At 41.1% G+C, this 26,854-nt stretch overlaps 1 protein-coding gene across 1 annotated transcript in view; it reads right to left on the reverse strand.

Annotated features, from left to right (window-relative positions):
- Positions 1–26,854, reverse strand: part of Trim9 (E3 ubiquitin-protein ligase Trim9) — a 128,698-nt gene that overhangs the window by 11,065 nt on the left and 90,779 nt on the right. The window contains exons 2-5 of the mRNA XM_090376644.1: positions 18,254–18,349; positions 12,435–12,668; positions 9,277–9,433; positions 4,665–4,804 (exon numbers count right to left, since the gene is read on the reverse strand). Coding sequence (XP_090232770.1) covers positions 4,665–4,804; positions 9,277–9,433; positions 12,435–12,668; positions 18,254–18,349 — 627 coding nt within the window. The remainder of the gene's footprint in view (positions 1–4,664; positions 4,805–9,276; positions 9,434–12,434; positions 12,669–18,253; positions 18,350–26,854) is intronic.

Consider the following 26,854-nt stretch of genomic DNA (forward strand, 5'->3'; position numbering starts at 1 on the left):
TTGACGCGCCTTTAATACACGCACATACAACTATGGGCCGAGTGATAACTGTTTTTTTTTTTTTTTTTTTTTCCTTGTGGATAAAAGCCAATTTGCATATAATCGATTATTCGGATTATACCGGCACTAGCATAAACCGAAAGCTGAATGGCAATTAGTCGAGGTGATTCCCTTCTCGCAAGTCAATCCGTGTCTGTTCGGTGGAGTTATAAAGAATATTGTACGAAATTGCAGCTTAATTCGCGTCGTACATTTCACTTTTCCCATCTAAAAAACTGCACCAGCGTATATTGGCACGTCTGTTTCCGGTACAGCGGCGCCACAGGTCACTACTTCCGCAGTCAATAACAATAGGGAACAGAACCGAGACTCGAACTGTACTTTGAACACACGTTGTCTGTCGTGAACACGTCAACAAATTTCCGAATTGCTGCGACAGAGAAGTATGCCGGGTTAAAATACTGCTAGCAAAGGGGGAGACAGATATTATGGCGAATAAGTCTTTTCCCGAAGTGAAAAGCCGACGGTTTAGGCGCAGTTATCTCGCAAGCCAAAAGACACTCAAGTTCTTGCTACAGCTGTTATGGAAATCACGGCGTCTTTCGGCACGACGCCGTGACAACTGTAAGGGATTTTCCTGTTTGCTCTTAATCTACGGAATTTATGAAAGGCACAATTATTAGATGACTGCGCCCACACGGGCACGGAGGGAAACCGTCGCTACTGCGGAACGCTAACTCTGATTAGCTGCGCACTATGATCGACGGTGGATGGGGGGGGGTTGTCTTCTTCCTCTTTTCGGTAACCCCCTTTTCCAGATACTCCCGCCGCTCGCTGCGCACGACCTCGACCAAGTACGCGTGTCTAATTGCTAATTATCACGAGTCACGAGCGAGTTAATTAACCTCTCCACTGCACCGTGAAAAGTTCAAAAAGAGAAGAGTTGATCCTGCCTACCGCCGGACCACAAGGCGTCGTACTGCACGCTGTCACACACGTGACAACAAACGACGCCTCGCCAGCGACGTCTATTAACTGCGTACGAAATACGAAATTATTTAACGCGCAAAGGTTAGCGTGTGCGTCGTAGTTACTGGTTAGCGGCGAGAGAACTCGCCACGTGCTCCGTGGATGCATCGGCAAAAGTAAAGATCGAGTGGATACTTGTGAATGGTAATTAGTCGATGATTTACTCCATTACGTTCATTAATGAAACATTAATATATACGCTTATTACGCATTTATTCCACTCGCTAACTTATCGCGCATTAATCTGATTAACGTTTACTTCATCTTCGCATACTTTTCACGCTTCCAGCGAGAGAGAGATGTAATGAAAGGATTACAGTTAATGCGTATTATGCTGGCCTATTTTTACTCGACAATTAATTTACAGCACGCGCAACTGTGCAGTTTGAGACCCCTGGCGGGAACTGCAGTCATCACACTGGACATCCATCGTTCGCAAAACCAATTCCTTAAATGACATCCAAGTATCAAATCTTCCGTCTAGCTCGAACGATCTTCTGCTACGAGTGAAAGGCAAAATGCGTTATCGACAGAAATGTATAAATCAAATTCCGAGGCAGTTAAGGCCAAGAGGCGTTAGTATAAGGAATGTATTTAGCTATGCGAGATGAAAACACATTAAATCCTCGCTCGACCACGTGGCGAAAGAGAATTCCGTAAAACTTCCGCCCTTCCCGAGGAGAATCGGACGACCCGGTTCTCTTCCCAAACCGTGTGAATTTGCGTAACAACAACCATAGGCACTGCACTATTAGGAGCCAATATCCAAAATACGAAAAGTGGTGTAAGGCCCACACACTGATGGGAGAGTAACTATATTGGCAACGCTTCGGATTCAACTAAAACCAGGCTTAATCAACTGCTTGCGAATTAGAATGGAAAAATTCTAAACCTCACACGCGGTAAAATAATGCATTTTTCCAATAATTACAAAGTAAACAGGCTTGAAGTACAAAAGTAATACATACACACGTATTCGACAATCTAGAACCAGTAATCTATAGTTTAAGGATCAAAGAGCAAGAAAATGCAAATAGAATATTAACATTCAAGTTAATATATTTTCGAAATTTAAATTGTTCGCAAAAGTAAAAAAACTTTAGTCCGTGTAAACGTTTAGTACTTTTTTGTAATTAAAAACTTGCATCACTCGCTAACTAATACAACTTTCATTTACAGGGGTTACAGAAAGGTCACGTACATTTGTGACTTTTGGGAACTAACATGTGGAAGCGATTGACTGGACGGTGGTTAAGAAGATTACGTTTTCTGTGAATGCAACAGACTGTCCATAAATTTTCTGCCGAGACTTCGCTAGTTGATTTGCACGAGTGCAGTACCCTTCGATATCCGCAGTAACGTGCTGAATCTATCAGTCAGGTGTTTCTAAAATAGCCCCCCCACCCCAAGACTAATTCGGAGTTTAATGACGTATGACATTGCACTGACCTTTGAATTTTCGTTGCGCTCTCACTGATGATCTGCGAGCGAATCATTTGGAACCGTTCCGTAGATTCCCCCCCCCCCCACACCCCACGAAACCTTGTTCTGCTCCGTGCATATAACGGAAGGGAAACTCGCATTTGGTGAGTAAATGCCGCTTGACCGCTGTTAGCATCGCGAGCAAAATAGCGTTCCGTTAAATGACACGGAAACATTTAAATGAGGGGCGTGGTGCCGATCCTTGGGAGGTTTCGTACGAGAAACAATCGCTTCCCGAATTGCGCAAGCGGTGACTCACTCCATCAATCGTGCCGCTGGAACACTTGAAACGTAGCGACCACGAGAACATCCTATTAATCTGCTTAAATCGAGGGGAGATTTCCGGTCTGCATGCCGCGCAGGGTGCTCTTGCACCTCTCGCAAAGTCCGCACCCACTTCCCCCGGTTAACATAATAAAAACCGAAATTTCGGACGCCTTTAAGGTAATTTACGCAGCGCGAGACAACAAATTGCTAATATTTACTTAAGACGCGAATCTTTGCGTCAGTATATTAGAGCTGACGCTGTACGTCTGTTACTACGAGTAGCAAAGACACCGGCGCTTAGTCGACGATTGATCGATATTGCAGACACGCTTCGGCTGCGTTCATCCCCCGATGATGGAAACTGAATACCTACAATCGGCATTGTTCCCGAGATACGAAGCCACTCTGTGGCGCACAAATTGCGCGGAACATGTACGGCATCCTTTTACGAGCATTCGCGTAACAATTATGCCAACAATTCCACGCGCATGCGCAGTTTAATCCATTGTCCTCCGCTTACAAACATCTTAAATATTTTCGATAAAACGTGGGAAACAATAATCGGCATTCTTAACTACGCGCAGCACCGGTGGCGACACCTGGTGGCAGCCTAGGTATAGTGCCGTCTACATCTCGCGTTCATTTTTAATATTTTACGATTCGCCACTTTTGTAATTTAGTGTACCGACATTACTTCCGGTGTTTAGCATTTTTATTCGCATAGTTTCAACAACAAACGAAACGGCGGCCATTTTATCGCTCAAGTGGCAACGCTACACGCCGATAGAGTGGACATTCGTATGCCATTAGTTTCCACCGTTAACGGACGATCCTACTATCATCCGTTGACCCAAGCATTCCGTCCGTAATCGGTGACTCATATTTACGCTTGGCGAGTCAAAGGGTATGGCACGAAGGTTGAATACGACAACCACGCGACAACTAACCGGCTATTACTAAGGACATAAAGCGGCCCATCTCATTACAAAGGGACATTACCATCTCCCCTTAAACATATGCGGCGTTGTGATAAGGGCAAAAGGGGAGGGCTGGAGACGAGGGATGTGCGCGTTCTGCACCAATGACAGCGAAATACGACCGCTGGCTAGTTTCATCCACTATTATCTGGAGGATGCTTTTCTTCCTACGAAACTTGTAATCTGCTTAGCGTGCGTTTAAGGCAAACCGGTAAGATGGGTTTGGTACGTGGACTCGCGGCACCATTGCGTGTAAGGACCCGAGTGAAAACAAAAAGAGGACACCGCCAACTAATAAAATAAACATCAAGTCGAATTTGTTTCGGGAAAATTCGGAGATAATTAATTCTATCCGATTTTGCCAGATAAAAAATAAAATACACGCAGGTTTTGAAAAATTAATTTTGGTACATAATTCTAAGATCGCTTCATTAATTCAGAGCCACAATGCCAAGTTTCTTTAACCCAATAAAAGCAGTAGGGCAAATTCTTACGTTAGTGAAAGCTGTCTGTGACGTCACACATCAATCTGATTGGTTGAAAAGATGTCGTGACAGATAAACGTGATGGACAGCTATCAGTTCACAAATCGCGATAAATAAGAATTGATATATTTTAAGCTATTTGCAAAATTTAAAATTTTTTAGTTAATATCACCCTAATGAAGCTTTATTACGTAACAAAGTCTAGCCACTTCGCTTTCCAAAAACCGGACAAGTTATATTTAACGCGTTATTAATACTGTACGTACTTTTTAATCCAATAAAATTAAAGATTTTAAAATGCAAAATGGAATACTAAGTTACAAATAAGCAGTTTTTAAATATTCGAAAAAATTATTATTAAATACCTTCGTACACCTTTTAATGTAAACGATAAATCAAGTAATACGAATGAGATGAAACTTACCCTAAAAGCTCCACTATTTCCATCATCCAACTCCAGTACATAACCCTCAACGAAACTAGACAGATGGGGTTGCCAGGCTACGGTGATGCTGTTATTTTCGGCATTACACTCCTCCGGTATTAATATGGGCGGTCCGGGTGCTATACAATACAAGAAAATGTTTATTTCACAATACGTCTAACGGTATGCAATAAAACCACGTTATATATTCAATAGGAAGAATTATTAAATTCAAGAGCAATACTGGAAAACATTTTTCAATCAATCTTCGGCTCCAGTGCGCTAAGCTAACGTACTACACGCCATTTTTCACAAAATATGAACACCTTATAATAGCACGAAGCAGTTTTGCAATACAAATGATTGCAACAGTTCCTTTACATTCCGTTGCGCTTAACAACAGATTTGCCTTAGAGATTACCACAAGAGATAATTCCACCGTGGATTACAGTAGACACTTTAATTTAAACGCAACCATCTTTAAAAATGGCCTCCTTCGCCGCTATTAAACTTTAATTTAAGACGGATGAATGCTTCGGCGAAGGTTGCTACGATACGGTTAATCTATGATCCATCCCGGTCCGGCCACGTGTTAATTCATTATTGAACGGCCATCAAAGAACGCGATCCCATAAACTGGCGAATGATACGATAACCGAACGTAAAATTTTATAAGATAAATTATTTAGCGGTGGTTATGAACCGCTTATGCCATTTAGAAAATTGTTATTTGCCTTGGTCTCCGATAAAAAAAAAAAAAAAAGAAAGAGAGAAAAAAGGAAAATAAAAACTTGGCCGCGAAATTTCCGAAGCCCACGACGCCGTACTTTAATTGTTTTTGCGGCCGACTTAATTTCTAGGCAGCCCATAAAAAGAATGAGTTCTTAATATTCAAGAGTCCCATTACCAGAAACTAATTCTCCAAGAAGCGACCCAGAAGGCGTAAAAAAAAAAAAAAAAAAAAACACAAGCCGGTGTTCCTTCAGGCGGAAATGTCGTAATTAAAATACAAAAGAGCTTTACTACTAACAGTGTCCGTTTTGGATAAGAGTTTTATGTTGTGTAGCATAATCAGGAGGATTACGAAGTTACCACAATTATCTTTGACTCTCGTACGAGCTGCAGACGACTTCCGTTGTCCTTCAGTAACTTTCAAAAGACACCTGCTTCTCGATATTTAATAACATTGCGCGTGTTGAGTCTGCGCCGGTTTCAAAAAACGCCAATATAAATTTATCAACTCTACTCTTTTGGACCTGCTATGGACAGTTGTGAGTTGTAAAGGTTGTAAATAAAACCAAAAAAAAATTCTCTGGCTTGATTAATACCATTAATCTTCTTTTTCATAAACTCTTAGCAGCTATTTTAAAAGATATCCTGGCTTAATTGCGATACATAATCTACTTATATAAGAAGAGACCCTTCCGGCAACTTTACTTAACTTTTTTTTTTATATACAAAAAGATGGAGATTTTCTTGCAAAAAATGAACATTATAAAACAAGAATGCAAAGCTATCAGATGCACAAAGAGAGTTAAAGACGAAAGATGGTTCGTAACTGATGGTGGGGCCCTCGCACTTTTAGCGTCCGCTTTGCAGGGGAAATAAAGGAGCAGTTTAGCTGACATACGACCATGAGACTATCGGAAGAAGGTACAGTGGTTAAGGTAACACGCAGAGAGAGAAAGAGAAGCGAGGATGGTCCAAAAGAAAGCAAACGAGGGGGGGGGGCTTTCAGACACCTGACAAAATGATGGGTGCATCAATCAAGAGGCGACATCATCCACGCCTACACCAGCGATATCGAATGCAGCCATAGGTGGTAATCGATATCCTGGGGTGGTCACGTCGATTGCCGCTTCGCGCGAGGTTTATTTCAAAGCGGGAAAAGATGGAAAGAAAAAAAGATTTAGGTGCGGCAGATAATGGTAAATTACTGTTACAATTACAGGTGAAAAGTTAGCAATCGGCGCTGGGAAGAAGTCATGCGTGCAAGAATGCTTCGAGTTTGTAAGGGAAGTGATGGGTCTCTCGCTACAACTGAACGCAAGGTACATACTGAAATGCGAAAAGCTGCTTTTTTTTTTTTTTTTTTTTACTTATGAGAAAAAACAGCGTAAATACGAGATTCAAAATTACAAAACGGCTATTTATTTGAAAGTAGCGCAATGCCAAGGCAACTGGTGGTGAAGGCAAAGTTTGTTTTGCTGCAAGTGCCTTTGTTTTTACTGAGTACTGTAAATCCTGCTGGCCGCAGTATAAATTATCAATAATTTTATCGTTTATTATTATTATTATTTTTAATAATCAGCGACCAATACAGAATGCGGAGAAATACTCTGCTTTGTTCGGAAGGAAGTGGGTCGTAAACAACTCAAATCGACCCGCTTCCTTCCGAACACAGCGAAGAGTATTACTCCGCATTCTGTATTGGTCCTTGTTTATTGCTTTGTCTCCAACAGCGTTATTAGAAGCTAAAATGGGATTTCCACGTAGAATTTGCTGTCCTTGTTACCTTTTAAATTGTGAAAAACTCTGTTGGAGACCTACTTCCCAGTGTCTGATTGCGGCACCTAGTTGCAGACGAAACCATCGAAAAATACATCCTGAACTTCTTGAAGGAAAGTGAAAATAAATCTTGTGAAACACAAAGTTCCAAATAACAACAGAACTCACACCAATATTTATAAGAACGCAAAATTCTGGTGAAAGAAATATGGGAAATTATTAGAAATTTTCTAATAATTTCGCTTTTCCATTGTTGAAAAGCGAGATTGAGGGTTGACGCCAGGAAGGGCATCCGGTCGTAAAAACTATGCCAAAACAAAAGGGGTATTGATGGAAAGTACATGTTTCGGGGCTACCGAACAAAGGACGGGTCCGGTTAAAGAAGTTAATTCAGAGATGAAGAAGGAGTTGAAAAGTGTTAGAATACGAACATTGGGACGATGAATGGAAAGAGCAGAGAGATTGTGGATTTGATGCAAACAAGAAGAGTGAAGATCCTATGCCTACGAGAGACTAGGTGGTGCCGACCCCATATGAACGTGGGAAGAAGGCGAGGCCAAAGAAGAAGATTAGAAAATTGAAAATTAAACCTTAGAACCTAGGCGGCTATAAGAGCGAAATGAGTAACTACAGACCAGTCAGTCTGACTTCTGTGGTAGGAAAAATCATGGCGGGAAATGTTAGTGGATCATTTCGATCGAAATGGAATTCTGAAGAAACACCGCATGCTTTTGTAAAGGGAAAACATTTTTAATCAATCTGATTAGTTATTTTGACACAGTTATCCATGAGCTGGATGTAGGAAATAATTTCTACATTTTTGCAAAACAGTTGTCTTGAGTCCCTCGTGACAGCTTACCTTATAAGCTGGAATCACAGGATAAAAATCCTAAGATGGATCGCTGGCTGACTTCAAGGGATTTCAGAGGATTGTTCGCTGTATGACTTCAGAGGATTGTTCTTAATGTTTACCCTTCAGACTGGGGTAAGGTAAAAGGGGGGGACGGATTCCCCAGGATCGGTACTGGGACCACCATTATTTTTGATCTGCTTAAATGACATCGACGAAGGGATAGAGGGCGTGATATCAAAATTTGGAGAATATATCAAGATCAGTAGAGTAGTTAATGATCAGCACCAATGAGAGCTGCTTCAGGACGACTCTGACTTCAGAGATGGTCAGAAAAGTGGAAGCTATCTTTCCAGGCAGCAAAATTCAAGGTCTTACACTTGGGAAATAGTAATCCCAAACTAACTTGCCACTTTGTGGGGTTGAAATAAAAGCAACAGAGAAAGAAATGCACGAAGTTCTTCGATTAATGCAGACAGGCGGCAAGGAGAGACCATGGTGTCCAATCGATGATTTATGGAACGTCTGCTTGTAGAGATAGGAAGGTCACAGTCCCGCTCTATAAATGCAATTGTGAGACCGCACTCGGAACGCTATGTCCAGTCTGTAGACAGTACATAAATAAAGATATCGGGCATCTAAGGGTCCAACAATGAAAAAGCGAGATCTACAAGAGGACATCCTCGGTGACTAGGCACCTTAGAGGAGATCTGATTAAAGCCTAGAAGGCTCTGAGAGGGGCCAGTAAAATGAATGAAGGCGAAATTTGAGCAGTATTAAGCGATACTAGACTCGTGGGACATAAATTCAAATTGAAGTAAATTGCCTTCGTGAATGGTTGAAGTGACACCTTGCGGAAATTCAAGGGTCAACAGCTGTATTGGTACCTATATGAGGAGGGAGTCATACAGGTAGTTTATCTTATTATTATTATTCTTTTGACTGGTGCAGAAACACTTGGGGCTTCTTTGCACCATATGGCTAATACTATTTCACATAAATATTACCGACACTAGCTGCGGTAAATGCACCTAAGGATTCCATCACATGCAAAACATTCAGTCTCCAAGATCCATCATGAATGTTTTTTTTTTTTTTTTTTTTTTCCTTAATCTTTGAATCTGCCATGAATAAAGGAAGGGGAAGGAAACGTTTCGACAATAACATCCAAGTAATCTTCATCAGGGTGCATTTCTATTTATCAGACACTCATTAATTTTGAAATCTAATCGCGAACACTAGTAATTTACTTACGTTTCATCTGAGAAAAGGTCATCTGCTCGATGCTATGAAGTACCGACTGGTGGTCGAGAGTCAGATCGAATTCATGGGACACCCAGGGAGTGTTTGTCATCTCTTTGTGCCAGGTCACATCAACGTTGGACACCCGATTGATGAGAGCAGATCCAACCTGCAATTTCAAAATGATTTATTAAATCTTGAAAGGTAAAACCAATTTCGACGGAATTAATCAGACTTTTTTTTTTTTTTTTATCTTTTTAAAATTGCCGATTTCACCAGAAAACCACCGAATTAAAACAAAGTTACAATCACCAAGATCTCGGTGCAAAAACGATCGTTAGCAGTAAAACTCGGTATAATACCAAGTGAATGTTCTTCTTGTGACGTCACAATGAGATTCGGAAGAATCCCACAAATTCAAATTAGACGCCAGCAGGGATCATATCTTGGGATTAAAAAGAGGCACAATCCTGACAACGGACTGTAATCTGCTTTTCCACGTGAACACCCAGTGCACTTTGCCAGTTCGGGAGCGGGTGGACGCGAGGGAAAAAACGTGCAAACTCGAGAGGCACAATTAGATTAACAATTCTCTCGCACGCGTGATCAGGATAGGGCACAAAACACACTAACAAGCAATTCTCAGACTCTCCGTAAATTATTAAACCTCTTACACGGCGAATTTCTTCCCGCTCTCTTCGGAGCGGCGGAAATTAAGAGTAATAGAAAGTGAACAGAAGTACTGTAAATACCCCGTCCAACTAATTAAAGAAGTTGATCACGTGCACTCCCCCCCTCCCCTCTTTAAGAAAACGAACTCGACACACGCGCAGATTAGCGGGTTCCACGACCGTCGTCTGCCTGATCGTCCCAAACAGCAGACGCCAAGCTGCGCCCTCCCATTAGTCGATAATTGGAGAAATATTTTCGCCCTCCCATCAATCACCAAGTAAGATGGTCCCGCGGAAAGAAAAGGGCCGGCGCCGATGTACAAATCAGGGTCGTTTGTTCGCCATCGTCAACGCCACGTGCATTTAAAACCTGACCGGCGGTAATTAGCGAAGAATAAAAGCGAAACGAGGAGAGAAAGAAAAAGGCTTAATGGTCTACTGGGGTAGTACGGACGTGTCTGAGGATGTTAATCAGCGGCAATTGCGTCCGATCTTTATGCCGATGCCATTCTAGGAAACAGTCTGCCGCCTCCATGTACGGCAACAAAAGATGCGATTTGGTTTCCCGCCGTATTAAGCGGCGGCGTTTACATTCGACGGCGTAATTCTTCGCTTGTTTCGTTTTTGACAACTGCAAAAAAAAGACAAGAATGTAATTACGCCCATATCTGCCGCTAATTAAGCCCCTTCTTCGTAATGGCGTCTTAATTTCCACTGAAACTTCCTCTTGCCATCGAGTTCCATTTTAAGTTTGTTGTTAACTGTATATGAAACAATATCAAATAGCGAATGATGTGGCAGGCTGAAAAACATCGCCATTGTACACAACTACGTGACGTCATAATGTTACGCCATGTTTCACCGATTGCTCCCATCCTAGAGAATACAAGTTATTTCAATACTGACTTCTGCAATGCCGGTCCAATGTAACTGGTCCCGTCTTATACGAATTTAAATAATTTCACTGCGCCGGGAAATGAAGGGACAGCCCGCTCTTCGGAGGCGCTTCCATTTGCGTGCATCTTGACGCGCTTACAGTTTCAATTACAAACCTGATTATTATTATTATTATCATCAATTTATTTCTCTTATGAGAACACCCGGTTACAGCCACAGGCTAGAGGGTGAACATACATATACAACTATGTTACAAAACATACATCTATGTTACAGTTATGAAATACATGAAATACATAATATCTGATTTATAATTATCTGGAATATAGAATATTTCAGTTATTCATTACTTACTACCGTAAACTGGTAAGAACTTAATACCATGACAATTGAAGCATACCTTTTGCTTAAACAGACACAAGTGATAGTTTCACCGTATTTACACAAACACAAATATTTACAGCCAAACAACGTACAGCATTTGTAACCACAGGAATGACTGCGATACAGTAAAAAAAAAAAAAAAAAAAAAATTGAAAGTTCAAATTTCCAGCAGTCGTCTTCTTCTGTGGGATTAGAGTTGTGTAGGTATGACAATCCTGACATCTATTTCTTGATGAGGTCGGGTTTCCTAAATCCCAGTGGCTTGTGTCTGGCCGAACAAGGTGCTGGAACTGTATCCTTAATTACATCTGTATTTGCAAGTAAGAGTTTCTGAGAACTTCCTTTCTGTAGGATTTGCAATTGCAGAGCTTTTCAGGATTGATATTTAGGTTGTTGAATAGCTGGATGGTGTTTGCTGGAAAGAATCTTCCGAGGCTATCTAACTGCGTAAATGCCGATTTCAGTTGTGGTTTCTTTTCTGCAACTCTTCTTGGTTTTTCGCCGGGTATTTTTATCCACTCTCGGGCTTTCGGTGCGTCCAGTCGTCCCGTTAAAAGCTGAGCGAGGGTCATTATGTTCCTTGACGTTATTGTTTGTCTCCAGGGTGTGACCTCTAAATTGGAGTATAGTATAGCTCTTGAGATGGTAAAAGGTTTAGCTGAAATTCTGTTCAGCCATCTCAAGATTTGGATCCCGGCCAATTATAGCCAGACGTCGTTACGTGAGCGGCAATTTCGCTCAACGGCAACACTTCTGACGCTTAGCGTACCTGCAGCAGGTACAGCATCCACTCGCCACCGACACGGGTCCATCGTTCCCGATACGACCACTTCAATGCATCCCTGGAACGTTTTCGGTAACCACACAGTGAGTCAACTCCCAGAGGTGCACTCCGAAGAGGTCATTACCCTGGAAACGAATGTCCGAGGGGATCGCTTTCGAACTGAAGCGTACCCCGATGGTCCATCCGTTAATCGCTCGGCAGCATTTGCGGCTCCTCATTCAAGGAGCGGAAGATCAGTGGGGTACACTCCCACGAGGGTCTTCCCTCTTCACCCTCGTGGGAGAAGTAAATTCTCCAACCCCGGCCAGTTGAATGTACCACTTAATCAATACAAATGACTGACTTTGCGCCGTTAACCCTACCGAGGTCGCGTCGGACGCGACCTCGCTAAGATTAAGGACGCAAAGTCAGCAGTGTCGATAGCTGTAACGTACCTGAAGAAAGGCCGTTGGATCTGTCTCCTTGAGGGCTTCAATGCAGAACTGTAGCAGTCCGGTGGTCTGTTGTAGCTTGCTCGTGCACGTAGTCACCTGTTCCCTTAGCGTCTTCAGCTTGAACTCCCTCTCCTTACGGACAAACTCAATGAGCTGCATCTTCCTCGCGTGCAGTGCTTCGATCAACATCTCGCAATGGCTGGTTATGGCACCTTCGAAGTCTGTGCAGTTTTCCTGAGGAAGAGAAAAAAAAAAAAAAAAGTTCTTAGTTTTCCACATAAGACAAAGTTAGAAAAATCCTTGTTGATAATAATGTGTGACAGTGCAGCCTTATCCCACAGGGGGCTCCAGACACTCGAAATGAGGGCCCTTAGCAACATCGTTTGTAGGGAATTCTCTAAGGTGTACGAATTCTTTTTAAAAATTTTCCAATAAAGTTTTTTAAATTAAAGTTTAATTAAATTTTCCAATTTCGAATAATAACGAATTAATGCCAATCATCAGGGCCGTGTCAAGGTCCTTTTGGTGTCTCTATGCAAATGAGAAAACGCTGCTTCTATCTCATAAACAAAAGGAAGTCTACATTCATTTTGTTTCCCTCAAGAACTGGCTCCAGATACTGCCGCTTCCGCGTAAATTTTGAAACACCAGTCCGTCAGACAGATTTGCCCACTGTAGACCCTTCTGGTCCACGATGATGCATTAACCTCTTTCATACATACTGGACAGCTTGGACAAACATTTTCGATTTTTATTGAGAGAGAGTTCAACAACGAACTAATAACATTACAGCGTGATTCAGAAACTCCCCACCCTCGCGCTGTTTTTGTCATTATACTTTATGAATGAGACGAAATGAATATAGTCTGCTTTTTTTTTTTTAAAGTAAAAACGTCTATAGCGGCGCCTAACAATGGAATGTAACGAAAATGCGAGACGAAAAAAAAAAAAAAAAGGGTAATTGGCGTCAAATAACGTCACAAGCACACTTCCTGCAGGGTGCTTGTGACGCAGGAAGACCACTGCAGGAAGTGTGGTTGTGACGCCATACTGTTCAACAAATAGCTACAATCATACTTCCAATGAGGCTATTGGCTTCGATTTCGCTAACCTCTTCCAAGCCAAGGATGTTTTCACATAAAACATCCTTTGTGCGTACACGGTACACACGCGATTTTATTATTTCAACTGCACTCGCTCAACTCCTTTGAAGAAAACGTGTTTCCTTAACGATTGTGCCGTAGCCTAGTGGTTAGGCGCGCGGGTGCATAAGTACACGTGCCTTGAGTGACCGGGGTTCAAGCCCGTGACTGCTGAATACGGTGCTGTTTCTTGTAATCTGTGTATCTTGTGAACTCCTCTGACCGTTTGGTCGTCCCGGATAAACAGAAAATTTATTTATTTATTTATTTATTTATATATGTGGTTTAGCGATTGACAATTCTAAGGTATTTTGGTGGAAGGAGTGACTGAGGTAAGGAAAGAAAAAAGCCCAGTCCCCGGGATGGCGAATACGTGTGCCATTATACCACGTTATCGTACTCCCCCACCCAAGTCGCGGTGAGATATCAGGCCGCTAGGAAGAGTCACTGAAGATAAGAGACAGAGATAAACGTCTTACACAAAGAAGCGACGTCTTTAGAAGCCGGCCAAGAACATAAAAAAAGAAAAGGGAGGAAAAAAAAAATCTTAAGACGATGGACACAGCTGTGGTCTGTGACGGGCACGAGATAAGACCGGATGATAAAATAAGAAAAGCACTGGACCACGACCATTAGGAGATTTCATAATACAGAACCAACTGGCACGTGTGCGCCTGACTGGTCGATCTGGAACCGGCAACGTGGACAGAAAGAAGCGTTGTAAAAGGTGCTGCGTGCGGACGAACAATGCCCCGTGTTCATACTTTATTTTCGTCGGGGATTGTCCGTCGCTTATGATAAATTAGACTTCCCCACTCCACAAAGGCGCTGGCACCTGTGTGGGTGGGAGCAAATAAAGAGGATTAAGCTGTTAAACCCGCAGACTAAACACGGGAAGCTCTCTTTAGCGCCTGCGCAGTAATGCGTGAAAAAAACACAAAGCAGAGCTGGCGACAAACTGAAAGCGAAGTACGGTGGATTGACACCGAGCAGACACTCCCGTAACACAACTCTAAACAACTGAGGGTTGTTGAGAAATAATCATGAAGAGCCTCTTCAGCCACAGCTGGAAGATCTCCTCAGCGGATAAACATGGGGGATTGAAAATGTGCAGGAAATCCCTGTCATTAGTTTTTACAGAAACTGGCGCACAGCGTTAAAACGTATTCATTTCCACAAGATATTTTTAAACGGTACATTTTAAGTATTACAATAATTACAGTTCATTCCCAGTCTTTCCAGAGTCTGTTAATTGGAGCGCAATTTCATGTACAGAGTTTTATTTATATATATATGAAACTCCAACAGTGATGGGTATTACACCTTGCATAGGTTGAAGGTTGAGAGGAAAGAAGATACTTGTTGACATTAGACTTGAATTTTTGTATATTGTAATTTTCGAGAATTACATGTGAACAAAGGTTGCTCCACAGAACAGGAGTTCGAGATAAATTGAGGAAGAGAAAAGTTGGCTCTGTGCGTTTGGAGTTGGACATGAGTTAGTTGTCTGACGGCACCAGGGGTATCTCATCTCCGCATTGTATTCTTTATAAGTGACACAGAACTCTGTGAGGGCAGAGATTTAAAAAGTGTGTGGGGAGTGGTTTGTTGTGTAGCGTTATGTTTTGTTATTTCTCTGACCATTTAACCGTTGGGCCTCCATTGGGACCCACTGTTGCCCACACTTTGCCACGAGGAGGCAGATCAGGCACCCAGTAAATTATTTAAGTACTGTGGCAAGCTCCACCATCTAATTTCCAAGGTTTGGAGTTGGACAGTGAATGGATGAAGAGTGCTTGCGGCATGTTCGGACTGGTCTGGTAAACGGGGAATTATAGAAGCCAATTCGGAAGAACAGCGCCCATGGAAGCATCTATAGAAAATGTATGCAGCAGAAACTGAACGTCTGGAAGACGGACAGTGGAGAGACCTCGTAAGAGAAGGTCCATCTGTCTCGAACAGATGGGGCAAAGCGTGTGCGCTTTTGTACCCTCACGCTTGCCATTCGGCCACTGGGGTCTTTATTCCGTGGTAGGACGAATTTGAGATTTATATCGTTGTCAAAAGCGCTGAACATTAAAATCGTCAAGGAAAATTACCTCACCGTTAGGAAAGTTGGATTGGCGGAAGTAGAGTTTCAAATAAAGGAAGTTAAAAAAAAGAGGTCCAAGTGATGAGGAGATCGATAGGAGCATCAGGAATTTGACAGAACGGCGTAGAGGGATTTGAAGCCAGAGAAGAAGAGATTCCAGATTATCACGTCATTGAGAGGGAATATCAGATCAGACACAAGTATCACCTTTGAAGCGACAGGAATCGTACAGACAATTTGGGCAACTGAGGTGAGTGGTGGTTGAATCGACCGACAATTAGGATTCTTTCAGAAAAAGTACATGGGGTTTGGCAGACTGCAAGTGGAAATGGACCTCAATGAGATTGGAACTAACACCAGGCATATTTGTGAAACGAATGAGGAAGTGTTTGGGAGGTTTAGATCTTTTCGGGTAAGTTTTTTCTATTAAATGGGGTGGGCATGTTGCATTAAGTAAATTTGGCAGGTGTTATTTTTGGCACACGGTTTCGTCCGGATTAGGAAATGTTAAGTTGAAAAGGACATGCTGCTGTACGTATAAATTGGACAGTTCTGACCGTGTGGTCCTCCCCGAGTATAAACAGAAAATTTCTTTATTTATTAATCGCATACTGCAGATTTCATTAGTTCAGTTGATAAACAAAATATGGGAAACGTAAACCGTGCAGAAAAGTATTATTAATTAAGCTGGTAAAAGTGCTCCGAATTGTTAATATTGTACTAGTGTAGTAACAGAGATTACAAATTTCCTCAGACCCAGGCAGAAAATCGTGCCAGGACGAAACTGTACATTTTCCAGCTCATCCCGCCTCGGGAAGAAATGATTATCGCACAAAACTACTGTTTGTTCGCGAGTGGAAGATACTTCGGTGCCTTGGCAACCGGATAAACCATTTTGTTAACTAAGAGGAACCTGAGTGAGCAGTACACATGACGTGAGCTAGTATCGCTGGACACCTGAATAAGTGACAAAAATATCTATACAGTATATGTGGTAGGGTCGAAGAGTTCTTCACAGTGAAGGGATAAATATAGTGAATACATTAATTTGCTGCCTGATTCAAATGGTCGATCACACTGTGATCATAATCTAAGCGAATGAATAAGAAAATATAAAAACAAGATTTATTAATTTCTTCAAATTTTAATACCAAAATTATTTATTTCGAATATGTATTTGTTTTGCAGGAGGAGATTGCAACAAATAAAACCTTTCTGCGTCTAATGGAAGCACGAGCGGAATATCAGTTAATTGAGAATACTTCAAAATTAGTTTCCGCTCCTGGCTGCTATGTAAAACATAAAAGGAATTCGCAGCACTTGAGTTGTACAGTTTTTCTTTCTTTCACTGTACCGAAATATTAAAATGGCTCACCTCTCTTCGGTCTTAAATTAATCAAGGGCTGTGTATATAAGAATCGAACATATTTTCAGACCTTCATTATGTGTCTTAATGTCCATCATAACTTCAAAAGACATCAATCATACTACATGATGGAAGAGACTGGGATTGCAAGAGGCTTTGCTCTGGAGACTAAACATGGGTTTCACCACTTCAAGCCTCCAGTAAGCAAAGTGGTGGCATATTGCACCTATTGCCTGGTAACACGGAGGGCGACGTTCCTCGATCCTGCTTACGTTTGTTCACACCTGGATGGTCACTTCCAGTATACAAGTTGAAATATTCCAGATCGTGCACATAGGGGGGGGGGGGATATACTTACGGTTACTAACAGTCGTGAAGGTGTAAACAAATCTTGTTTACACCTCGAAGATTTGTATTGTTTATTGCACAACGACCGGACTTTGCCGAAATGCAGTTCATCAGTTATATCAGCGTTTCATACTCCCAGGTACAGTAGCCCGGGTTGTCGTATCAGCAAAAACAACTGTGACAAGCCTCGGGGACCGACTTCTAATTATAGAGATGCAAATTACTAAAGAACACTTACAGAAGAATCATAAAGAACTTTCAATTTATGACATAATAATAACCTTCATGCAATGCGCTTCATTTCATTACACGCCATTACATTTCTCTAAGCTGCGTTCCTTTCTGTTATCAAGGTGTAGCGTCGGTTTCCTCATTAGAAGGCCATGGAATAAAATCCGGAGGTCAACGTTACAGAATGTGTCAAACAATGCATTAATGTGTGGTAGCTTTTTCTTTGTCAACCGCGCATGACACATTTGTTAAGACAGATCAATATCGGCGGTCCATTGTTCGCAACAATGGACATTTGCACACAATAGTTTTCGGGCATCGTTTTTAATGTGACGTCACACCCACCTGAGTTTTATAACAATGCTTAGTGTTAATAATGAGACTCCCGCTGTATGCAGTAATCTATTGTTAACAAAAAACCATTGTTGCATAGGCAGAAAAAAAGGTAAGGTTTATTACGCAGACATCTAAGATTTCAGAAGCTCGTTTTAATTTGTCTTTGAGAGAAGCACTTCACGTAGACTGGGTGGAGATGCGTTCTGTGTGAGCATGCGCGCGCTTATTCAACTACTACTTGTAATTCAGTAAATATTTTAATTGGCACATCTAATGCCTTATTTGAAAGTGAAAAAATACTTACCGTAACTTTCTCAGACATTCCTTTTAATCGTTGTATGAATTCCGTGGCTCCCTTTGCCTTTTCCGACAATGCCTGGAGGTTTTGGGAAAGTTCGGTCTGCGGATAAAATAAAGGTTTATTGAAACAACTTTTAAGAAGCATTCATCATAAAAATCAATATTAATGGACACGCATTTGAACACAGTTATTGAATCGACACCTAATAGAATGACAAAATGTTCTATAAAACAGTATGACGAAACAGTTAATATCAAACAAGATTATTTACACATAAACATAAATGGGAATCGTTACGAATTCCCCATTTTGTATTTCTGTCCTTGGTCACTTGTATAGTTAATGTTTTGTAAGATTCCTCTGGTCTGTGCATATAATCACAAATGTATACGATTTAATTTATCAAAGAACATTATATTTTCTCTCATTTAAAATTTCACTCTTTCATTGATTTAAAATTCTCTTAATGACCCTTATAAAAAATACTCAATTTCTTATAAATTTCACTGAAGCTTAATGTTATTTTGAATTATTAATAAATAAATTTAAAAATTTTAAAAAACTAAAAATATCTTCAGATAATTTTAATATACCTATTATTATTATTATTATTATTATTATTAATGAAATTAATATAAATTTTCTAAACTAGTAATACTTTTGTACTTTGTTAGAAGTGATAAATGTGGTCTTCCATTCTTTGGCCGTCAATTTTTTCTAAATAGTATTAATATAAAACTGTCTTACAGAACAAGGAAATGATTCTTCAATGTGCGCATGTGCAAAATAGGCGTAGTCCGTGTTTTATTCAATCTCAATATCTGTAATTCTTTTAAACAATAATGCAATTAAATAATGTCACAAACAAAATATGTTCAATGAGGTTTGTACGTCCGCAAATAGTTCCTCAATTTTCAGAATTAAAACTAACCATGCATGTTTGCGACATCCACGAAGAAAGACAATGGTTTCCAGCTACTGGGAATAAATAAATGCAATCCATCAGGTATTCGCAGCTTTGTTTCCCCTAAATGGATGATAAGTTTTTGTGCGGCAAAAAGACCAGAGGATACACGTTCTCTGGTGCATATATTGACGCCTGCCTCATAGTCATTTATTGGGTTATTAAAGTGAAATAACCCAGCCAAATTCTTATCTGATAAAGTGGGATGTGCTGATGATTCCTCTGTTTATGATAATAGGAAAAATGATAGCCAGAAATTCCACCTGTGACCAATGAAATTCGTAGCAGGCAACGAAGAATGATAGCTTTCAATCAGAACGAGGACTAATGAAGCAAGAGTCTGTAGTACCGAACGCCAAGCCTTTTTTTTTTTTAAGTGAACTTCTTTAGGCGCGCCCCAGGCAGTTTTCACATGGGAGTAACTTGCGTCTGCGGATTGACAATAATCGCCACGAAAATGTGACACGGAATAATTCATCGTCCTCACCATTGCACCATCAGTACTAGGCACGAGCGAAGCGGCGCAGTATGTAGCAGCGACGCATGACGCAATCAATACTCCTACAGCGCGGCAGGGGTGTAATTCACACGCGTGTCGCATTTACGTTTTAAATCGTTATATCTCAGCTTCCATTTTAAAAACCAAAATATTTCTTTCGCGATTCTCTACCGTATTTCATAAAAAATTTATAATTCAACATGTCGAAGACTAATAATGAGCATTGTAAGACGTATAGAGCACGTATACGTGCAGTGCGACTACCGAACCCATTTCATTGAGTACAAAGGAGCGATCTGTAAAAACTTTGTAAACAATTGCAAAATATTAAACCTGTAAAGTTGAAATAATAAACGTTTCAAAGGATTTTAAAGAAGTTTCACTTAACTATTTATAGTGCAACACCACGCCAACTCGTAACAGTAGCACAAAAATAATAATAATAAATAAATAAAAGTTATTCATTTATTTAATCCACTGGGTATTTACAAGTGTTTCCTAAAATGACGATTTTTTATTCGTTTTTTTTTTTAATAGTAGTCGATGTGGTGCGCATGCGTACTATTTATTTATTTATTAATCTTCTGTTACACGAAAAAAAAAGAGATAAATCGCAGAATTCATGAACCGCCATAAACGAATACCCAGCAGTATAAATACACGAACGCACGCTCAGTGGACAGCCACCACTACATCCAACAATAGCCGACAGCGGGGGAGGGGGGAGTATTCCCGCGTACCGCTCAATATGCTAACGTGAGAAGGCAGAATAAAAGTTCCTTCGAACCTCCCATCGCCATCCACCGAACTGCTTGACACCAGAGGGCATGTCGCGACAGTGATTGACAAGAGGTGCACGCGCCTTGTCAAGAATACCGAAAACGGATATGGACGGGATAACGTCATCTTCCAAGATTATCTCGCGACTCGGCGACAACCTCCTTCGAAGACGACACGCGGTGACAACTTTTGTTGCGCTCGAAAAATTCATAGGAAGCGTGTTCGTGAAACGAAGGGCGCGTAAGAACTCCCCACCACCCCACCCACCCTTGAAGATGCTGTCGGATGCAGTGGCTCTATTCAAAGCCCACGAGGTTTAAGACGGACTGAAGGCAAAGAAGTGCGATTTGCGAATGCGCGGGCAAACCCTTCTTCTATCTGCAGATCGCGTGGTTCAGAGACGCTCCCTGCGGGGGTTGAAATGTATAGCACGTGATTTGGAAGAAGTCACAAGCTGGTCACGCAATAGCATAATCCGTCAAACTTTCTACAAGTTTTGGTAATTACGAATCTCGCCGGGCCTGACGGTGTGCCGAGGTGGAAAGCGGGGATGGGGATCCGTTTACGGGGAGGGTTGGGGAGTCACGTGAACATAAGCGTGCTTACGGGAAAAGGTTTCCTGTCGAAGAACTATCGAAATCGGGAAAGCGATCAACTTGGTCTATTCCTTGCTCCCTCCCACAAGTTTCTTGTCCATAAGCGGATATTTGGACGATAAATGAAAGGCTAGGAAATATGATGCATGCTGGGAGTGAAATCTCCATCACCTACTCAAAGTTTGGTTGTTCTGTAATGGAAGTTTAAGGCGCCTCCGTAGCCAGGTGGGAAGGAGTAGCAGTGCGTAGTACACGCTTCTTGATTAGACCGGGGGTCGAGCCCGTCACCACCAAATACGGAAGATGCGGAAAGGTCAGGGAATGACCACCCCGGAGCAATATGGCCTTAGTTGCTAATGCTCCTAAAAATCAAATAATAACAATGGAAGTTAGTAGAAAATAATTTTTTTTAATAAACCAGCCTTGGAACACAGTTAAACGAGCTAAAACTATTCTGTAACGTTATCCTTTTTGCTAGTTTACTCTCCCCCCCCCCACCCCACGAACGACGACATGAATCCTGTTATTCTAGTCAACCACCAATTCTTACTCAACCCCATTCAGACAGAGGAATGAGTTAGGCGGGAGCTTCCAATTTTGATTCAAACAAAATTGAAAATATTCACAGGTAAGAACAAAGAAGTCAGTGATTGTGACTGCCTGATGACGTCTAACAAATGCTAATTCTGCAAAGTGCCCACCGGTTCATTTTTAACGGCTTCGATTAATTTATCCTTCGTCTCTTTACTTTTCGCGCTAATTAAATGAAAAGTCCACGAAATCGAACACCACCACCACAATATCGCGCCACTAATAATAATACAAGCACCGATGTCGCAACTTCACCCCCCCACCCACCCACGTATCCTGACAGCATCGCTCAACCACGGACTCATAAAATTGTTGGATAAACACCGACTTCCGTCTTTTCGCTTTTATGTCGTTCAGCGAGGTCAGAGGGAGATGTGGGTCTTTACATGCGGGATCGCTGCAGATAAATAAAAAACAAACAAACGAGCGCTGTGACAGACACGGGCGACCCTTTCCTCGAATGTTATTTAAAAAAAAGAGGGGGAGAAAAGAAAATACGGCAGCAACTTCTACGGGAGGGTCAAATTGTTTGTTCTCTCGGCAGAAAGTCACGATTTACGACAACATGCTAAAATAATGCGATCGAAGAGTCCACTTTCAGAAAAGGGGGAGTAGAGATAAACCTCCCACAGAACACAATCTTAAATGACTGTGAACCGCTTCAATTCATGTTGGCAGTACTTTTTTTTTTATTGAATATTCAAATGACAGGATGGCTTGACTTCAGGATCATTCCTCGTAGCAACCCACAGATGCAACTATTATGAACATATGCTGTTGTAGTAGCAACTCTGACTACGGCGCATTCATCTCTACTAAAGCGTTGTTGTCACCATGGCAACTGGTCGGCTGCAACAGAATCCAAACGAACAATGAATGGTACCAGCGAGCATCCGCAAAAATACCTCACATTGCTCAACACAGAGGTGGAATACGGCGAGTTGTTTTTCCTACATTCTCACATAACTACGTTGTCCTCCACTGTAATTAGTTTCAGAAAGGAAGTGTCCTGTCCAAACTATCCTTCCCCCCCCCCATTCACCAAAAGATGCTAGTAGGAAACGTCATTGCGGAGACGCGAAATCTTACGGCGCATTTCCAATTTCCACGACGTTTACGATAAATTTAATATTTCGTTTATCAATTATTTTTCTCTACACCCGCCTCAACCCTTCCAATTATGCCTTTCACCATCCGAGCAACGTAAACGAAAGAAGGAAAAAAAATCGATCCGTTTAGGCTACTTTATCGCTATTAGAAAGTGAAATATGCCACTCCCTCCCCCTACATTTACGACGATGTTTCGACTGAATGTTTGCCACGAACATATCCGATAATGATGCACTAAAAGATTTTCTCTTCCGATTTGATAGCGGGTTCGAAATTTACGGTTTCAATATATTCGCCGCGTGAGGTCCCGGGCGCAGGAAAGAAAGACACCAATTCCCGGGAGGTGGAAATTAAGTAGGATATCGAAAAGGCAACTGTAACTCGTCAGCTTTTCAACTTCTCCTTTTAATAGGCGAATAAATTTACCCTCGCGGAGAAATATCGGCGGCCGAAACTGCAAAATAAGGTGGATGATCGAAAATTATTAACTTAATAATTCGGCTTCGAAACATCTCGTCTGATGAACGCCATTTCCCACTCTTTCACTTCCGCTAACATCGCGCATGGCTGTTCTTTAAAAGCGCCATCTTGGAAAAGGAGAAACGCTGTTCGAATAATTCGTTTTAATTAGGAGACTTCATTATTCACAATTAACCGACAAAATAGGATTTTTCTACAAACATAAAATAATTAACGAGAATTCCGTTTCGTAAAATTTGCCTTTCGAGGTCTGCATTTAGCCGGAAAACTTAATTTAGTTTTAATGTTTTCAAAGATCGTGTTTACAAGAAATTAAGCCCTCCCGTCCCCCTGCCCCCTCAGGGCGCAGTCCCAAAAGAAAGCATTTAGATATTACGATAAATAAATATACAGACTTAGTCATGTATTTACAACCTTGTTTCCCAAAATGAGACAAAAGTATCGTTACGAGAAATCCCAGGGATTGCCGCGTATAATGACTATTATTTATTTATTATTTTTTTAATGCGTTAATTGAGGTTTATTATTATTTGTGTTGTACTGAATATTTTATAAGAATAGGAGTAGGGCACGGGTGGCAAGCCATTTTTCTTTTATTATAAGTGGTTTTTTTTTGATATTTTTGTTAGGTAAGCTACTGAATTTCCCCCCTCAGACTGCGGTATTTCCGTTTCCTTTTTTATTTAATGAAATTATATTAGACGTAACTGACCAAAGGGTTGGGCGCGGTAAGTACGCCGAAATAAATGGGGGATGTCAAAATAACAGAACACGGACATCGTTAATAACGTGCCACTGATATATATTCGTGGCCACGTGCTTAACAATTAGCATTCTCATTACAAACGCGGCTATAGCATTACGCATGACTGGCGTTCGAAATGAAACAGTATCGGAATCCAGAAACGCTTCGGGTATTCGCCGGAGAAAAATCGACTCTCGCAAAACAGGCAAATTACTCCGACAATGGCAAACGTGAAGGGGCAAAAACTGAAAGGAAAATAATTAAAACGCGAATGCCCGCCCGTACCTTCATCCAGACTCAATTAAGAGTTTCCATAAATGACTGCAAACAATGTTGCCACGCCTCATTGTTTGCACGCGCATTCAACCCCCCCACGTCCCCAACCCAAACGACATCAGAAGTTCCATTCAATAACGTATTCCAAAAGGACATTCTATCACATTGGCGAGCCGCGTATTGCAAGTTTTGAATTAATGGACACAACCCCGCCCCTCTCACGCAATTAGAGACCATAGGATGGGCGGAGAGTACGTGACAGCTGCGCGCTCATTAATTAAATACCTCGAAACAGAGAGGGCAACGTTTTCGTGTGTGTGCAGGTAAACTCTTTCACCTTGTCCGAAGGTAGGACGCACTTAATTATTCAAACGACGAAGTGCGCAGTTAATAGTAATGTCTGGTGAAGCTTCGTATGTTCGACAAGGCTGCGTTATGAATTCAACCCCCCCCCCCCAAAGTTCCTAGCGGGAAAATAATTCATATACAGCTTGCCGCCTTCCTCTTCAACTGGCGAAATGTCCGTAATTTCATTTCAGGATGCTACACCTAATATTGCTAATTACGCTACTTAGGAGTTGTCCATGCGATGCATCGGTCTGGGTACTACGCCAAAAGACCGATATACACGTTATCTCGTGAGTCTACAAACTTCGAAAGCATTTCATAATCTTTTGTGGCTAGTTGAAACAACTCCTTCAGGTTGCTCAAATAGATTAAAGACTATCTTTGTCAGAGAAATCATCGTGTAATCCTCGGAAACTCTCTAATATCCTTTCTCCCAACAGCCGGTGTCCCTCAAGGCTCCTCTCTTGGACCTCTTCTCTTCAATATATTCGTAAACGATACTGCTCTTAAGATAACTGTACATCCTGCTAAAACTGCCACGCTGTCAAGTTAAAAAAGTCAACATGTAAAGGGATCTTGGTGTGATCTTCTTTAAAATCATTTTTCAAAAGTAGAAAATGAAGAAATTAATAAATATAAATAAATCAAGCAGTGTACACTTGAATGCAACGTTTTTTTTTTTTTTTTTAATATGTAAATATTTAATGCAAAAATTATTCTAATTATTGGAAATATTGCTGTCATTTAAATTATCAACGTCTCTGGCAGAATACCAGAAATGCGATGCACAGGATGTTCCAAAAGTAAGTAGGCAGTGAGTTTAAACATCCAGTTATTTTTGGAACACCCTGTATATGTACGTTTTAGTTTTATTTCAAAAAAATTAAGTTTATAGCTTGTGGTTGAAAGTGAAAAATATAATCACGCTATCAAGCAAACACTGCAGAAACTTGCTGTCCAGTTACTTTAGGAACATAGTGTACTTGTTTGATAAAGCACGTTTATTGCACTAGCGGAAGATGAAAATTTGCAATAATCGATGTTAATGACATTGGAAAGTATTTTCCAAGAGGGGGAGTGATGTTTTTCTACCGCTTAAAAACATCTGAACATAAAAAGCGACTTCGTCACTTGGTCTTAGGCTTCAAACATCACGCTCGTTCCAGCTTTTCTCCTTTTTGCTAGAAAATAAACGAAGATATCTCGAAGTTTTGATTAAAAAAAAAAACAGTTTTTGGAATTTATTTTTTACCTTTTAAATTCACAAAACCACCTTAGAATTTTGCAACAAGAGAACTTTTCTTCGTGAATAATTGACATAAAAGCAACACCAAGCTCTTTTCGACTGAACCAAACCTTTGCGGTAGTTCATATAATTACTAACTTGCATTTATTTAGACCCCCACCCCGGCCAAGCATATCCCTTGTTGATTTCGCAATGACAGAGAAGCCGACAGCAGGGCCGGCGATCGAACTCCGTTGTCTCTGAGGCAATGCAAGGAATCTGTGCAATCCTACTTTCAATTAAGTAGGGATCACTCTGAATCAACGTACGGACATATCTGACATTATCTTGTAGTGCTAGCGACACCCGCCTTCCATCGAAACGGTAATCTTTCTTCATCCCCCCAACATACTTCTTCGAGAGCAGACAGTCCCAACACCCGGGATTTTCTTAGAGACATTTTTTTGCGAGCGACTCAAAGTCATGCATACAAAATAGCGATGTACGTTTTTATAACGGGCACGTGCATAATAAACAGGTGCGGGCGAATGACGGAAGTGGAGAAGGAGTCATTTAATTACGTCAAAAGTAAGGTAGGGGGCGCTGTGAAAAAAAATGGGGGGAAAAGTCTTCGCGATGAGCTTAGTAGTTCGAGATTTCTTAGCTGCCGAGGAAAATATACATATGATCTGTCAGATTCGGTGTCTTTTCATCCACCCCTTAAGTAAAAGTAATTAATACGCTCAATAGATGTGTCGGAAGACATCAGACAGCGAGACAAGTGAGGAAATGCGGCTGTCAAATAGAATTTTCACGTGATGGATAAGGCGACAAAGAAAAACTATTTTGTAATTTAAATTGAAGACTTTATTACGTTTAATATACAGACATTAGGAAGTCTGTCTACAGACATGCTGACTAGGATTTTTTTTAAATTAATTTACACTTCCGGAAAAAATCTCGGAACCGAATTAAAAATGAGACGCATGC

Source organism: Mastigoproctus giganteus, chromosome 6, assembly GCF_048544385.1.
Source record: "Mastigoproctus giganteus isolate SK-2022 chromosome 6, ASM4854438v1, whole genome shotgun sequence".
Lineage (NCBI taxonomy): Eukaryota > Metazoa > Arthropoda > Arachnida > Uropygi > Thelyphonidae > Mastigoproctus > Mastigoproctus giganteus.